General features: G+C 43.9%; 1 protein-coding gene across 1 annotated transcript in view; it reads right to left on the reverse strand.

The window, feature by feature from the left end:
• Positions 1 to 1,794: 1,794 nt before the first annotated feature.
• Positions 1,795 to 16,914, reverse strand: part of SYNRG (synergin gamma) — an 88,299-nt gene continuing 73,179 nt past the window's right edge. Inside the window, exons 18-20 of the mRNA XM_059378563.1 lie at positions 3,826 to 3,936; positions 3,429 to 3,464; positions 1,795 to 2,465 (exon numbers count right to left, since the gene is read on the reverse strand). Coding sequence (XP_059234546.1) covers positions 2,334 to 2,465; positions 3,429 to 3,464; positions 3,826 to 3,936 — 279 coding nt within the window. The 3' untranslated portion in view covers positions 1,795 to 2,333. The remainder of the gene's footprint in view (positions 2,466 to 3,428; positions 3,465 to 3,825; positions 3,937 to 16,914) is intronic.

Here is a 16,914-nt window from a genome sequence, read left to right on the forward strand (position 1 = left end):
CCAAAGAGAAGAGCGCTGACTAATCGCCACTCAAGCAGTGGGGCTGAAGCCGCCTGCACCATTCGCACTGCGGAAGTAAGTAACCTTGGTTACTGTTTCCAAGGACACTGGACTCTTGGCTAATCAGAGGCGAGGTGAAGTGGAACGCAAGGTGGAGCCATGGGAATAAAGCTGTGCACACAGCGTCGGTGTCTACTATCCCACGCTCCCCACGTCCTTACTGGGGGCACGAGAGCGTGCACCGCCGTCGCTAAACCAGCTGCTCCGGGCTGGGACAGCTTCCACGGCCAAGGCTTCCGGGTGACGTCCGCTGTCTCCTCCTGCACGTGGGGCGACTACACCCCTCATACTTGGTAAGGCCAGCAGCATTCCTAGATTCTGGAATCTAGGAATGGAACCATCCTAGTTAGCAGGTGAACATACTTTTTTTTTAAATGTCATTGTCATAGGCCACTGCGATGACCGTCCATATGGCATTCCCCCAAACTGTCTCAGCAATGTAAACTAACTGGGAGGCACTGCCAGCAAAGGCAGTCTGTCAGCCTGGCCTCTTAAGAAGGTAAAGACAGGTCAGTGGCCTGCTTGAATCCTGGTGCCATGAGGAGGCCGGGTGCTGCTCAGGCTGACACGGAGCACAGAGGCCTCAGGGAAGCTTGAGGAAGCAGCCCCCTTGTGTGGTTACTGCCACTCTTCGAGCCCCATGGAGGACAATGGCCTTGAGGGTAGTAACTTAGCTGTGAGAGCTGGAGATGAATGTGGAGAAAAAGAGAAAAACAGATCCACCTCCTCATTTGTCTGCACTCGAGCACAGCAAGGGAAAGCAGAAGTGTCAATAGGAGCTGTTCAAGAGAACATTCTGTACCTCTCGGAGGAGATGGAGGCTAAAAAGGATAAGATGGAACAAAACAGAATCCCTTCTAAAGTTTTGTCCTGAGAAGGAAAAACAATCTAATTAGTGATGTAAAGCAGCAATTTTATAGACAAAACTAACTTGTCCAGTTTATAAATAAAACTAACTGAAGCCAGAGAGCCTACAATGTAAAACACAAAACTCAGAATCTCTTCATAAAGCACAAATTTCACAAGTCAGAGGAAAATATGTCCTAGCTTGGCCTGTTCTTCCCAGGACTTCACAATCCTTAACGATTTGGCTTTTTCTCTCCCCACTGATTTTATCCATTCAGTTTAAGTGGCAAAGAGAATTCCCCACACCAGACAGCGAGCATGAGCCTCTTCCTTCTAGAATTCCATCTATTTTAGAACCCTTTTCTTCCACTGCTTCTATGTCCTGTACCTCCACTGTAAACAGCCATCTCACTGCCTGCCTCAGTAGGCCACAAGCTCCAGCTTCTAACCAAACTCATTTTCAGGTCCCTCACATAGATACTGCCAAGTCAGGTAGCAATGGTCCCTGTGCCATTGTTTCTGGAAATCTGGACAAAGGCCACTGCAAGGAGGTTTCATCCAGCTGCCTTTCCAAATCTCACCTGAACAAAAGTACCATGTTCACAGTCTTTGAGGAAGCAGAAAACCGAAGTTTTCTGTGGAGGCTCTTAAGGGGAAGGCTATTCATCCGACAGATGAGAATCTGGGCCTCTGTCAGAGCGAACATTTAGTTCACTGCAAAGTGCCCCAGCATATTTGGAGGAAAGGCCGTCTTGAAAGTTTAGAGGGTTATAAATGAACAAAAGCAGAACTGGTTCGGTTGTGAGAGTAAAGTTGGTGAATCCACCCTCACCTACCTGCCCTTGTCCCATGGAGACGAGCAGTTTTTCTATAAAAAGAACAGCTGCATCACAATTTCCCCTTTTTATTCATTTCAGATATCAACAAATTAAATGTGGGTAAGTGCCTTCTACCACACAGGGCAACGGTGTTCTAGATGTAAGTAAGCAAGCACTGGCTCAACACATGCTCGCCAGTTCTAGGCCTATAACAACAACTGACTTTTCTTCAAACATCAGTTCTTCACAGTTTCAATACTGCAGCAGCAAGTTATTCCTCAGAGAAAGAAAACTGTGGTCCGTGTCTTCAAACATCTTACCAGAACTAAAGGTAAGTTAGCAAACTTCTGGTACCACGTGCAGTCTGGGCAAGGTGATTTTACCTCAAACCCCCAAGACTGGCAGCGGGACCCCGGGGGACAAAGGGCATCTGTAGGAAGGACTGGGAACCCGGTAGCTCCTCTGTCCCCGCTATGGCTTGGGGAATCTTCGTACAGCTTCACGGAGGTGCACTGCACAGTACCTGCATTCTGCTTCTGGCTTCCCGTCACCTCATGGGGTGTGATGGGGAAAAAACAAAACCCAGTGGGTCCTTTGTTGAGGAACTTTTCAGAGCAGATCAGGCAGGATGAGGCCAGGAGGTTTTGGTTCAACACAGTTGATCCAGAAGTTGGCACAGCTGGCGTGATACTGGTGTCCTCCATATGCCAGCTTGAAACTGTCGGTTTCTGAGCTGAATGCCTGCCAAAAATAAGCAGAGATGTGGGGCGAGTCAGGCTGCGTCGGCATCTAAGCATGGCTCAGCGACCCGCATGAACACCGCTCCAGGCCACAGGCTGAGGCCGCGTGGCACACACACAGCCTGAGCAGGGAGCTACAGGAATTCAAGTGAGAAAGTTCTTTGCTGCTAATTAAAAGTCTAAAAAAATCTTTACCACTAAACCCAGTTTTAGCACAAGAAGGCCAAATCTTTCACAGACAAGGCAGACAGACGCTGGGCGGGGGGAGGTGTTCATTATATGGGAACTAAAATAGCTTCACTGTGCCGAAGGAAGCCTTCCCCTAGGCTGGCCTTTATACTTGCGATCCCCACGTTTCTGGGACTGATTACAGTCCTCTCATGGAAAAAAAAAAGACCGAAAACTCTCATGGACTAAGGCCACTGGAACCTGATAACTGAATCAACGTAATTAAAAAAGTCAACCAGGTACAGGGTTTGTAAAAGAGATATTAAAGCACTTAAGAATTATTCCTAGACAACTAATGCTTGCAGGTAAGTCCCACTCAGCCAGTCCTACCCTTGACTCCTTGGGGGGTTTTTCTAAAGTGCTACAAATAATAAACAAAACTCTGAATCCCTATTTGTTTTTGTCTGATAACTGCCAAATCCTGCTGCTCTTTGATCTCATTCTCTGTGTCACAACTTCCAGTCTTCCAGAAACTGCTCAATCTGTTACCTTGTTCATCACAGGGAAAAATGCCTGCAACACCAGAAGCCAATTATGAGCTACAAGCGTGCAAACAAGACACAAGCAGATCCACACAGACGCACTAGTTGGTTAAATCAAACATTATGGGAACAGACATGACTCGGGAAACGATTCACAATCAGAACAGTTCAGGATGACAGTGGAATCATCGGATTTGCTTTCCACACTCAAAATTGAGATGGAGATGCTAAGATAATGTGTGACTGGTTCATACTTTTTTAGGATGTTCTTCTGCAGGCTTCTCTTCTTTCTGAAATAATGTTGAAACCATAAGGTCAACAAAATTCCCAGAGCAGGGCCTCATGCCTCCAAACAAAGCCTTCTGGGTTTACCTCCTCTCTTCCCCACCTGGCTGTGCTTGGGGCACTGCGGGCACAGCGCAGACAGCATTGCATTGCCGGGAAGGGAAGACCTCCCCCCCTTCACGCAACCTCTCCCCCCACTGCCCTTTTGTAGAACTGATGTCCTTCTGTGGTCAGATTTCAGGGCTTCATCAAAATGCCCTCCTGGGGTCATAGCCCTGGTAGGGGAGGGGGCCAAACGGGAAGGGGTCCCCGGAGGTCATGTGAGGGAAATGCTTTGCCAGCTGTAGGGGAAGGCGTGTCACTTACCCGGCTTCTGGAGTCCACATTTAAAAGACACACCCCACATGCAAGTTCCTGAGCATTTTTAATCCCAGGCCGTAGCATACAAGAGGAGAAATCCAGTGAATTTTCATCAGGCTGTGAGGACAGGACAAATGGGTAAGGAAACAGCAATTCCAAATGCTGCTGGCTTCACTCCCTATCACTCATCCCCAACAGGTCTAAAAGCAAATTAAGTCAATTTTGATAACAACAATACAACTATTCTATTTCCTGAACATTTACTGGGGACCCGCTCTGTTCTAGGTGTTAGGGATGCTAGGATGAGTGAAAAATAGTCCCTGTCCTCTGAGAACTCACAGTCTAGGGTGGGGGCCAGGTGGGTACCAGGCAACACTGCCATAATAGCCACACTAGGGCACATGGGGGGGGGGGGGGGGGGCGGCACTTCCTCCAACCCAAGGGAAAAAGAGCCCGATGGCAGAGGATGCTTCCTAGCTCTCAGAAACATCCTGGCTGAGTTTCAAGAGGTATAGGCTAGGTGAATGGGATGGGAGGGGGGAGGTAAGAGGGGCGACGGTATTTATTCAGTGTAGATAGAACAAGCAGCACAGGCAAAGGCCTCTAAGGAGGAGACTGGCTATGGGAAGAAATCTAGGGGGTGGGAGCCAAGCTTATGAAAGGAGGTGGGAGATTGAACTCTAGCATGAAGGCCTTGGAAGGAAGAGAAGAGACTTTACCTTGGGAAGCCACTAAAGGTTCTAACTGGACCATGACAAGATCAGGTCTGTATTATGGACAGATCCCTCTGATTGCAGTGTTAAGCAATGAACTGTGGATGGCAATCCTCAAGTTATGGGCCTCAGTTATGCATTATTTTAAGTGATCCAGGAGACAGCTAGTGAAGCAAGTTAGAACTGGGGAAGCGACAGTGGGGGACGGAGACATATGGTCATGTGAAAAAGCCTGGGTGATGTGTGAGATGTGCAAGAGGGGGAGAGGCCCTGGGCAGCCAACAGGATTTACAATAAGGCACATGAGAGGATGCACATGAGACCCACCTTTGGGGCCGGGGGTAGGAGTTCAGTTTGGTGGGGCATCTGGCTGGCTTAGCTGGTTAAGCACCTGCCTTTGGCTCAGATCATGATCTCAGGGTCCTGGGATCAAGTCCTACACTGGTCTCCTTACTCAGCAGGGAGCCTGCTTCTCCCTCTCCCTGCCTCTCTCCCTGCTTGTGCTGTCAAATGAATACATAAAATCTTAAAAAAAAAAATTCAGTTTTGTATATGCTGACTTAGAACTGCCTGTGGGGCAGCCAAGTTCTGATGTTACATAAGCAGTAAGACACATACATAGTTCTAGCACTCAAGACTATGAGATTTAGAAGTTACCAGCTAGAGAGAGTAAATATAAAGACAGCTATTATCAGTCAAGCCCTTACTTGCTACATACCACACTAAGCTCTTCACATGCATTATCTAATTTCTTCCTTACAACAAATCTATGAAGTATGGCGTATAGATAGCCCAACGCTTAATATGGCAGGTTCCAACTTTGGAAAGCTATTAACTTTTCTCTTTCCTTCCTTCCTTCAAATATATATATATATTTTTGTGGGCAGCAAAGTAAGATTTATTGAGGGACAGCAAAGTGATAGTACAAGGCTCCCGGGGAGGAAGGAGACCCAAAGGAGTTACCCCTTTTCTGTAAAAAAATTTATTTATTTAAGTGATATCTACACCCAACAGGGGGCTTGAACTCATAACCCCAAAATCAAGAGTCACATGCTCTACCTACTGAGCCAGCCAGGTGGTCCTGGAATGCTCTTCACTTTCCTTCCTTCCTCTCTTTCTCTCTCTCTCTATTTTTAAAGTAGGTTCCATGCTGCCTAGTGCGAGGCTTGAACTCACAACCCTGAGACAAAGATCTGAGCTGAAATCAAGAGTTGGCCACTTATCCGAATGAGCCACCCAGGCATCCCAGAGTTCTTCATTTCTTAAAAGTTAAACTACATATCTAATATATGAACTTTTATGCAATCCCACTCCTTGATATTTATCCAAGAGAAATGAAAACATGTGAACCAAGTCTTGCACAAGAAGTGTTCACAGTAACTCAACTCAGGTTAGCCAAACTGGAAATAGCATGTTTCTAGAAGTAAAAAAATGGATTAAAAATCCATGGTATATCAACACAATGGAATAGTACTTGCTGATAAAAGGGATCAAATTGATAAACACAACAATGCAGATGAATTTTTAAAAGATGCTAAGAAGCCAGGCACAAGAACATATATATACTATGTAATTCTATATAAAGTTCTAGAACAGGCAATTCTATGGTGATAGAAGTCTTTGGAAAATAGATCAGTGGTTATTTCTGGAATCAGATCACGGCAAGAGAGAACTTTAAAAGGTGATGAAAATACTGCATATATGGAGGGGGTGTGGGCTTACATGGCTAAATGCAGTTGTCGAAACCGATTCGACTATGTATTTAAGATCTGTGCATTTCACTAAGTTATCCTTCAATTAAGAAAAATACTTGAATTTTAAAACCAGAACAAAACAAGCAAAAAGAAAAAAAACGTTTCGGAAGAGTTGTACTTTTTTTTTTTTTTTAAAGATTTTAAAGTAATTTCTACATCCAGTGTGGGGCTTGAACTCACAACCCTGAGATCAAGAGTCACATGCCGTACTGACTAAGACAGCCAGGGGCCCCAGAAAAGGTGTATTCTTTTTTTTTTTTTTTAAGATTTTATTTATTTACTTGACAGAGATCACAAGGAGGCAGAGAGGCAGGCAGAGAGAGAGGAAGGGAAGCAGGCTCCCCGCTGAGCAGAGAGCCCGATGCGGGGCTCGATCCCAGGACCCTGGGATCATGACCTGAGCTGAAGGCAGAGGCTTTAACCCACTGAGCCACCCAGGTGCCCCAAAAAGCTGTATTCTTAATGTGAAGAAGTTTTAGATATGCCTAAATCAATTTATTTTGATTTTCTGTGCCCCAGCAGAGATTTCTCTAACTTGGCACTACTAACATTTTAAGCTGGATCATTCTTTATTGTGGGGCCTATCTTCTGCACTGGAAGTGCTAAACAGGATCCCCGGCCAATTTGGGGGCAAAATTGCCCCCCTCTTCCACCATTAAGAATGGACTTTCCGGGATGCCTGGGTGGGTCAGTGGGTTGGAGCCTCTGCCTTCAGCTCGGGTCGTGATCCCAGGGTCCTGGGATCGAGCCCTGCATCAGGCTCTCTACTCAGTGGGGAGCCTGCTCCCCACCCCACCACCTGCCTCTCTGCCTGATTGTGATCTCTGTCTGTCAAATAAATAAATAAAATCTTTAAAAAAATGGACTTTCCAAAGAGAGAAAAAAAAAGCGCACATCCATACAAATACGTATACACATAGAAACACACACACGCATGATCTTATTATATAAAGACTGTGAAGCAAAGTTTACCAAAAGTATAGCAGACAATCATCTCTACTACAAATTCCAGAGTCACTTGATTCTCACAGTGCTTTCTCCGAAAGTGTTTGCCCATCTCTCTCTGCCTGCCTCTCTGCCTACTTGTGATCTCTGTCAAATAAATAAATAAAATCTAAAAAAAAAAAAAAAATTCAGAAGCAGGTTGTACTATTATTTGTTTGCTGTCCAGTTCTGTCATCTATAAAACGATTAACGATTTCACTTGTCCTACCTTCCTTTCTCAGTAGCTGCTGGGACCCTCAGAGATATATAAGAAGTTCTCTGAAGTGCTCTAAATGATTATTAAAATTATTTATTTTGACAAAATCGAACAAGCTTTTTTAAGAGGTTAAAAATACAGTAGCCCTCTGTAATCTACATTATAGATACTTACCATGTTACTACACAAGGGCTATTTGAGAAATAATTAGAATCTGGGAAAAACCAATCTTGAAATCAATCCAATTAAGAAAAGCCCTTTAATATCTGCTTGCCAAAGGCATAAAGAAAGCAAATGAAAAGGTCATATTGCAATCTCCTGTGAAAAATCACAAGGCTCTTCATAAATTACCCTGTGGTCAAATTAATCTTTCAAATGATAACATTAACCTTTATAAGTACACAACTATAAGCGGGAGGAGGGGGGTTGTTGTACTTAGCAGCAGTGTGACATGGATCCGTGGCCGTAGTTGTTTAAGAAGGTATGCCCTCTGCAGGCCATTTTAAATTGAACATCATCTACATTTACTGGCAAGTGTTTCATGTATTTAGTAAAGATTTTAAAAAAGTAGTTACAGTATAAATGACCTACATACAGTAAGTCCCAAAATGAGACTGGGATATATAATCCTGAGTCTTTAGTCAATAATAAACAGCAAGAAAATCATTATCAAAGGAGAGTTTGGTAGTAATTAGTGTTCTTTCCAAATATCCTCACTATAATTCTTCTGGGCAAATAGCAGGATGGGCACTTCCTAGCCCCTGAAATGATGCACAGCCATACAGCAAGCAGATCCTTGGCCACACATGTCACTTCTGGGAGGAAGTCATGTTCCCTTGACCCTCTCACAGTGATCAGCTATGTTCCATGTGGTGGAGGCTTTGTCACCCTAGGTCCCTGAATGAGAAGGACCTTCCACAAGGACCCCTCCAACTTGAGATGGACATGTGGCAGGAGCAACACAGCTCTGTGGTTTTACATGACTAAGACGGTGGGGGGAGCTGTTCCCATAGAACAAACCCGGCCTAGTTTGGCTAATATAAAACAATGATCTAAACACAGTTCCACAAGTCATTCTAGACTTTTGGCTTGGATTATAATGTAACCATTTTGATTCTCAGTTTCACTGTTTTGTCTATTTTTTCCTACTGCTGCCCTAACAAAGGAGCAAAAATTTAGTTGTTTAAAACCCAAGTTGGAGGGCAGCTGGGTGGCTCAGTGGGTTAAGCCTCTGCCTTCGGCTCAGGTCATGATCTCAGGGTCCTGGGATCGAGTCCCGCATCAGGCTCTCTGCTTGGTAGGGAGCCTGCTTCCTCCTCTCTCTCTCCCACTTGTGATCTCTGTCAAGTAAATAAATAAAATCTTAAAAAAAAAAAATAAATAAAACCTAAGTTGGAGTTCTGGGTGGCCCAGTTGGTTACACAACTGCCTTTGGCTCGGGTCATGATCCTGGGGTCCTGGGATCGAGTCCCACATCGGGCTCTCTGCTTGGCAGGGAGCCTGCTTCCTCCTCTCTCTCTCTGCCTACTTGTGATCTCTCTCTGTCTTTAAAAAAATAAATAAATAAAACCTAAGTTGGAGTTCTGGGTGGCCCAGTTGGTTATACAACTGCCTTTGGCTCAAGTCATGATCCTGGGGTCCTGGGATCGAGTCCCACATCGGGCTCCATCTGCTCTGTGGTGAGCCTGCTTCTCCCTCTCCCTCCTACTCCCCCTACTTGTGCATGCACACTCTCTGCCAAACAAATAAACATCTTTAAAAAAGAAACAAAATAACTTAAGTGTATTCTCTTATAGTTCCGGAGGTCAGAATTCTAAAGTAAGCCAGCAATACAGCATTCTTTCTGGAAATTCTAGGGGAGAATCTGTTCCTTTGTCTAGTTTCTAGAGACCACCTGTATATTCCTTGAATCATGGTTCCACTTTCTATCTTCAAAGCCAACAGCACAGAATCTGCCGATCTTTCTCTTTGGTTCAACTGTCATACTGGCTTTTCTCATGCTCACTCTATGCCTGATTAAATTCCCCATTTAAAGACCCTTAACTTGGGGCGCCTGGGTGGCTCAGTGGTTTAAGCCGCTGCCTTCGGCTCAGGTCATGATCTCGGGGTCCTGGGATCGAGTCCCACATCGGGCTCTCTGCTCGGCGGGGAGCCTGCTTCTCTCTCTCTCTCTCTCTCTCTCTGCCAGCCTCTCTACCTACCTGTAATCTCTCTCTCTGTCAAATAAATAAATAAAATCTTTAAAAAAAAAAAAAGTTTAAAAAAAAAAAAATAAAGACCCTTAACTTAATCACATCTGTCAAGTTCCTTCTACCACATAAGGTAATAAATTCACAGGTTCCGGGGATTAGGACATGGTCATCTTTGGGTGTGTGTGTGTGCCTTATTCCATCTACCCTCTCCCCTAACGTCAACTGAGGATAGCCATGCAGAAACATAATGAAGATTCGATCTCTAAAACAATGTGTGAAGGGGTGCTTGGGTGGCTCAGTGAGTTAAACCTCTGCCTTTGGCTCAGGTCATGATCTCAGGGTCCTGGGATGGAGTCCCACGTTGGGCTCTTTGCTCAGCAGGGAGCCTGCTTCCCCCTCTCTCTCTGCCTGCCTCTCTACCTACTTGTGATCTCTGTCAAATAAATAAATAAAATCTTTAAAAAAGAATAAAACAATGTGTGCACCGCCAAGATGACAAAATGCTACCACTATTAAAAATAATAGTTGCCATATAAAAAAGTAATAGTTGGCAACTTAAAAAAATTAAAAATATCTTTATTAAAAATATTTTAATAGTAGCTATTATTAACTACTAGTTATTAATAACAACTAATAACTATTAAAAATAATATTTGCCATATAAAAAAAATAGTTGGCAACTTCCGTTGCCACAGCAACGGGAAGTAAGAACTCGGAAATTCACTGCATACGCCACACTGAAAGGAAGCCCCCAAGAACCTGCTCTATACCGAGGGTGACAAGGGAATCAAAGCCTGTGGGATTTTCAGCTGACTGGAGGTTAGCAGAATAACGGCCGGTCTCTTTCTATAGATTTTATGGATCCATTTTGATTTCCAGGGCTGAGTCTTTCTTTGTTCCAAACCTACTGCACTTCAACTTTGAGGTAACAATTCACTCAGCTCACTGGAAAGCAGGGACATTTACCTCCTGAGAAACACCCAGCGCCTTCGGTATGGGCGCGGAGACGCGCGCGCTCCCACCACAAGAGGGAGCTCTCGTCCGTGCGCAATGAACGCACCGAAGCTTGACAGGAGAACTTCAACTTCAGTAAATGCCAGGGAGCCGCAGTGATCGCGTGCTTTGCTTTCCTCAGCCCAAGCACTACTACTGTGATGGAGCCCTAACACGCTAGGCCCTTTTCCCTCAAGAAAGGTAATACAGCTGCTTCTTGATGGTAAGAGTTTCATGATGTCTTCATGGAAGAAACAATCTTTTTTTTTTTTTTTTTAAAAGCATCCTGGAAGCCGCCATGGACACAGTAAGAAGAATGGACTTTTGACACTCATGATCTCAGGGTTGTGAGATCGAGCCCTGTTTGGGGCTCCGCACTCTGGGCAGAGTCTGCTTCCTCCTTCTCCCTCTCCCTTTGCCCCCCCACCCTCCACTGGTGCTCTTTCTCTCAAATAAGTAAATCTTTATTTTTTAAAAAAACATTTACTTGAGAGAGAGAGAAAGAGAAAGCGCACACAAACAGTGGGGAGGAAGAAAGAGTCTCAAGCAGACTGCACTGAGCACGGAGCCCGATGTAGGGCTTGATCTTACGACCCTGAGATCATGACCTGAGTCCAACCTAGAGTTGGATACTTAACCCACTAAGATGCCCAGGCCCCCCCTGCAAATAAATCTTAAAAATAAAATAAAATAAATTAAATTAAAATAAAATAAAGCTAGGATGTGCATTCAAGTCCCTGATTTGTCAGTTTCAGGCAAGGTTCATCTCTGAGCCTTAATTTCTTCAGCTGCAAATGGGGATGATCTTACTGACCTCAAAGGACTGTACAAGGGTTAAATGAGAATGAATGTAAAGCATACAGCATGATGCCTGACAGGTTCTGGGTACAAAATAAACTATTATATTACTGGAATCAAATAGGACTATGGCGGGGCACCTGGGTGGCTCAGTGGGTTAAGCCCCTGCCTTCGGCTCAGGTCATGATCTCAGCGTCCTGGGATCGAGCCCCGCATCGGGCTCTCTGCTCAGCAGGGAGCCTGCTTACCCCCCTTCTCTCTGTCTGCCTCTCTGCCTACTTGTGATCTCTCTCTCTGTGTCAAATAAATAAATAAAAAGTAAACATTAAAAAAAAAATAGGAATATGGCAATTTGGTTCATTAAGGAACTTTAAATTCTACCTAAAATGAAGCAACTATGAAGAGTTAAAAGCTTCCTATACAACCTCAGTCCTGCTTCTCTCTAGTAATGAGCTCTCTGTATTGTCTCCCAGCCAGAGTCCCTGGAGTTTGCAGAGTTTTGTTCCAACCAAACTATACAGATGTTGGTTTGGGTCATTTACATTCACATATCTATTTTTAGAGTCAAAGTTCCTTTGCGACAAGTCCTAGCTCATACTTCCTCTGGAGAATGCCTACTATTCTTCATGCAGTTTTACAGACCAAAGACCTACTAGTTACCAAAAGGAAATGACATGGTATAATCAGGAATAATAGCCAAGAAGAGGAGGACTGTTTTTCTCTCATACCTAACTAGGTGAAAAAGGCACAACTGGGAAAGCATGGGTAATTAGAGGAAATGAAGACTCAGTTGAGTTCATGTACAATCCACATGCATTCCTGGGTTCTCTAGCTGCAGACTAATTAATCCCTATACAGTCAGCCCATGTCTAAAAAAAATGTTAGGTAGCATCACTCACTAGACATGGATGGTAGATATGGAGGTTCCTCACGGGAGCTTGATGAGAGGACATAAATGACTGGCAACTCTTCCCATTACCTCACTTTCTGCCACACTGACGGATTTAGAATCATCACATGTGAACAGGGCAACATTTCCCAGGTTAGATGGGTAACCAGAACCAACAAGTGTTCTTTGAGATCACAAAAGCAAATTCTATAGCTTTTTTTTTGTTTTAAGTAATCTCTACACCCAACGTAAAGCTCCAATCTACAACCCCAAGATTAACAGTCACATACTCGGGGTACCTGGGTGGTCCAGCGGGTTGGGCATCTGGTTGGTTTTGGCTCAGGTCTCAGGGTCCAGGGATCAAGCCCCGCATTGGGCTCCATGCTCAGCAGGGAGTTTTTTTTAAGATTCTGTCCCTTTGTCCCTCCCCCTAACTCACATGTGTACATGCTTTTTAAAATAAATAAATAAATCTTAAAAAAAAAAAAATGGGAAAAAAAAAAGAGATGCATACTCTACCAACTGAGCCAGCCAGGTGCCCCTCTATGGCTTCTCTAAAAAGGTCTGAACAAAATTAATCCTTGGTATAAAAAAAATCAGAATAGGGATTACAATCTCTGAATGGGATGATGACAAAGAATGAGCACAAGGAAACCTTTTAGAATGATGGGATATCCTGTATCTTTACAGGCACATTAGTTATTTGGGTTAAGCACTTGTCTAAGTTCCTCAGTGGTTTACGTAACACAACTTATTGAATGCTATAACAGATTTTTGTATTTACTAGAGGAAGGCAGGCAGGAAGTCCTGGAGAAGCTGTCCAGAAGGCAAGCCTTTCTCACAAGCAGCAGCTGTAGCACTGGGGGAGTCTAGAAGTCTGAAAAGATGTACAAGGATGAAAGTGGCTTCCACCTCATTCAGTGACAGTGGCAACCTCAAGAAGTCACTACATGATAGCAACCCACGCCAGGGTTTGCCTTGAATATCTCTGGCGCCAAACTGAAAAGAATGAATATATAAGGAGCTTGGTTAAGGCAATTGGTCTTCCGTGATAATTTTTCTGCAAAGAGCTCAGGACAAGGACAGATGCTTCGTATCACAGCCATCTTTTTCTACCAACACAAGGAGAGAAGAGATGAGTAGCTGATTTGAGGTGTGTAGGGGTTAATAAAGATTTTATTCACTTATTTATCTAGAGAGTGCACACACAAGTGGAGCTGGGGGGAGAAGGAAAGAGAGGATCTTAAGCAAGCTCCATGCCCAGCACGGAGCCCAATGCAGGGCTTCATCTCATGACACAGAGATCATGACCTGAGCAGAAACCAAGAGCCAAACTCTCAAATGATTGTGCCACCCAGGTGCCCCTGACTGGAGGGTCTGTACAGAAATCCAGTTTTCAAAACATTAATTAAATGAGAAACTGACTTCCATCAAAACAAAGAATGTTATAATCTAAATGGAAAGGGTGAGGTTATTATTATTACTTTTTTAAGATTTTATTTGAGAGGAGAGTGAGAAAGAAAGAAAGAGAAAATGAGCAGGGAGAAGGGAAAGGGAGAAGTTGACTCTCTGCTGAGCAGCGAGCCTGATGCGGGGCTCACTCCCAGGACCCTGGGATCATGACCTGAGCCAAAGGCAGCGGCTTAACTGAGCCACCCAGGTGTCCCACAAACTAGTCCTGGGCTACAAATGGGGGGAAATGTACAGGAAATAACTTAACTTTTTCTATCAAGTTGCTGTTAGGAGAGACGCCTGGTGTTTCACCTCATTAACTCAGATGCTAAGTAACAATCATCTTTCCCCAGAAAGACTTCTGCACATCTCTGGTTTTCCCCATCCAGTTTGCCCATTTCAAGGAGGCAACAGAGGATAGTGGCTAAAAAGCAGACTTCTGATTTTGAGACTGAACCCAGGTGATATCTTGGTGCCTCAGTTTTTCACCTGTGAAGGGGGGAGAATAACAGTATCTATCCTTGAAAGTTCTGTATTAAGTACATTAAAAAGTTAAGAGTTAAGAACGGGGTACAGGGCACCTGGGTGGCTCAGTGGGTTAAGCCGCTGCCTTCGGCTCAGGTCATGATCTCAGGGTCCTGGGATGGAGTCCCGCATCGGGCTCCCTGCTCAGCAGGGAGCCTGCTTCCCTCTCTCTCTCTCTGCCTGCCTCTCTGCCTACTTGTGATCTCTGTCTGTCAAATAAATAAAAATAAAAAAATTAAAAAAAAAAAAGAACGGGGTACAGTACATGGTTAGCGCTCAGTAAAAGTCGGCTGATGATGAAGAAGATATTTCCGCTTCATCTGGTTCACATAAGCATAATGTTAGGAAGCAAAAGATGGCAAATTAGGACAGACCCAGACGCATACTGATCTCTAGATTATAATGTTTGGTCTTAGACATCTTGTTGCTATAAAACATGCCATAAATGAGTTTTGACGTAAGACTTAAGACCGGTGAGAGAGGCTCAGATGAAGCAGAGGTAACATTACAGTGAACTCCAGAATAAACAACCAGTAACATGTCCTTTCCTGTCCCACAGCCACCCCTGAATATGTCATCAGCCAACTTATTTGGTATGTAGCTGGTGCTTAGAAACATTAGAAAACCCAGGGTTTCATCACCCAAACACAATCCTCGTGCTGTTGTAGCTTAGTTCCTTCCAGTCCTGGAGTGACAGTTCTGTGTTATTTCAAACTTGGGGCTCCTTTTTTAGAGCAGAGCATCATAATATGAAGATTCACAACACAACTGACTTGACAGATCCTCTAGACTTTTACAAAGAACAACTTGTGCATTTAACTCTTTTTTTTTTTTTTTTAAGTTTTTATTTATTTATCTGACAGAGAAAGACACAGTGAGAGAGGGAACAGAAGCAAGGGGAGCGGGAGAGGGAGAAGCAGGCTTCCCGCAGAGCAAGGAGCCTGATGCGGGGCTGGAGCCCAGGATACTGGGATCATGACCTGAGCTGAAGGCAGATGCTTAACGACTGAGCTACCTAGGTACCCCTAACTTGCCTTTTTTTGTGAGCTTGTATTTAGAACCGTTGCCTTGGGACGTTTTCCTGTAAGTGAAACTGCTGAGCCAAACTACTCGGAATGTAAGTGCTTCCATTCACTTGCCTTTTACTGGGTGTTTTATGCAGTGCCTGGCCCCGTGCTTAGATAGAGAACAGAAAACAAACAAAGGTCTTGGTCCTTGTCCTCAAGGGGTTCACAGACAGAGGGGAAAGTATATTGGTGATATCAATTTATAGTTCCTAATAAATTCCCTAAGGAAGAGTTCCCATTTTACCACACTGACCCCATTAAGATTCTAAGAGGCAAACCGAACAAAATCTGGGTTTATTAGTAGGTAGAAAATGAAATCTTGCTTGGGTCTGAATTAATGTTTACTCATTAGCAGTGCCTCCCTTTCACGAATCACTTTATGGTGTTGCTCAGATTTTACCGGGATGCTGGTCTAGTTCACATCTACTTGCAGGTTTTCTTTACAGATCAAAGATGTGAGCCAACCATCCATGTGCCCTGCTGGGCTACTTCCCAGTTCCCGTTCAGTCTGTTTTCCCACACTCAGATTAACTTCCACTAACTTGTACTTGGAGCTACGCCATTTGGCCTATATGAGAGGTTTCAGAAGAAATGACTCAGTGAAACCTACTGCTTTATTTGCTGAAAGGAGGTTGAAAATAACATAGGTTATATTAGTTTCCTCTTTATAAAAGCCCACAAAAGAAATGTTTTCTGGTATCAGTACCGGAAAAATTATGTATCTCCCAATAGTGGATTTATTTTTATATTATGACCACAGTGAATCATGGAACTCATCATGTCTTCTTTATGTCAATTCCTAGAAAGGGTAAAGTCAACTAACTACAGCTCACCACTAGCGAATGCAAGCACTTTAAAAGCACACACTTTTGTATACTTAACTTCATTCTTAGCTTTATTTTATCTCCACTCCTTTCTTTTTTCCCTGTTTCATTTTCTTATCCACTTATTTAAAAAATTGAAACCTGTTATTAACATTATGGGGTATAAAAATGTGTATCTAGTTTGAAAAAAACTGGTAGGTTCAAAAGGGTATAAAACAAAGTACAAAGTCCCACCAAACACTGCATTAGAACATAAAGAAAGAAACAACACGGTCTGGCTTTTAAGGAGCAAACAACCTAGCCGGCAAAAACCAAGCAAACACACAATTATCAACAGGCGTGTTAAGTGCTCAGACAGAGAGAATGTGCTGTGGATACACACAGGAAGGGCATCAAATTCAGACTGAAGGGCTCTGTGGGATACTTCTGGGAGAACGATACAGAGTCCAGAGGGAAAAGAAGTCTAACATAGGAAGAGGCAAAGGTAGCCCAGGGGATGGGAAAGGCCTTAAACACTGAGCTAAGGAGTTAAAACTTGATCCTGAAGACTATGGAGAGCCCACTGCAGGATTTTAAATGGGATTTAAATGACATAACCAGACTTGAATTTCAGAAAGAACGGGCTTCGAGGGTGTGCAGAACAGATTGATTGGGGATAACAAAATGAACCAGCAACTCTAGCTATGT

The sequence above is a fragment of the Mustela nigripes genome, chromosome 16 (genome assembly GCF_022355385.1).
Source record: "Mustela nigripes isolate SB6536 chromosome 16, MUSNIG.SB6536, whole genome shotgun sequence".
In the NCBI taxonomy this organism is placed as follows: Eukaryota; Metazoa; Chordata; class Mammalia; order Carnivora; family Mustelidae; genus Mustela; species Mustela nigripes.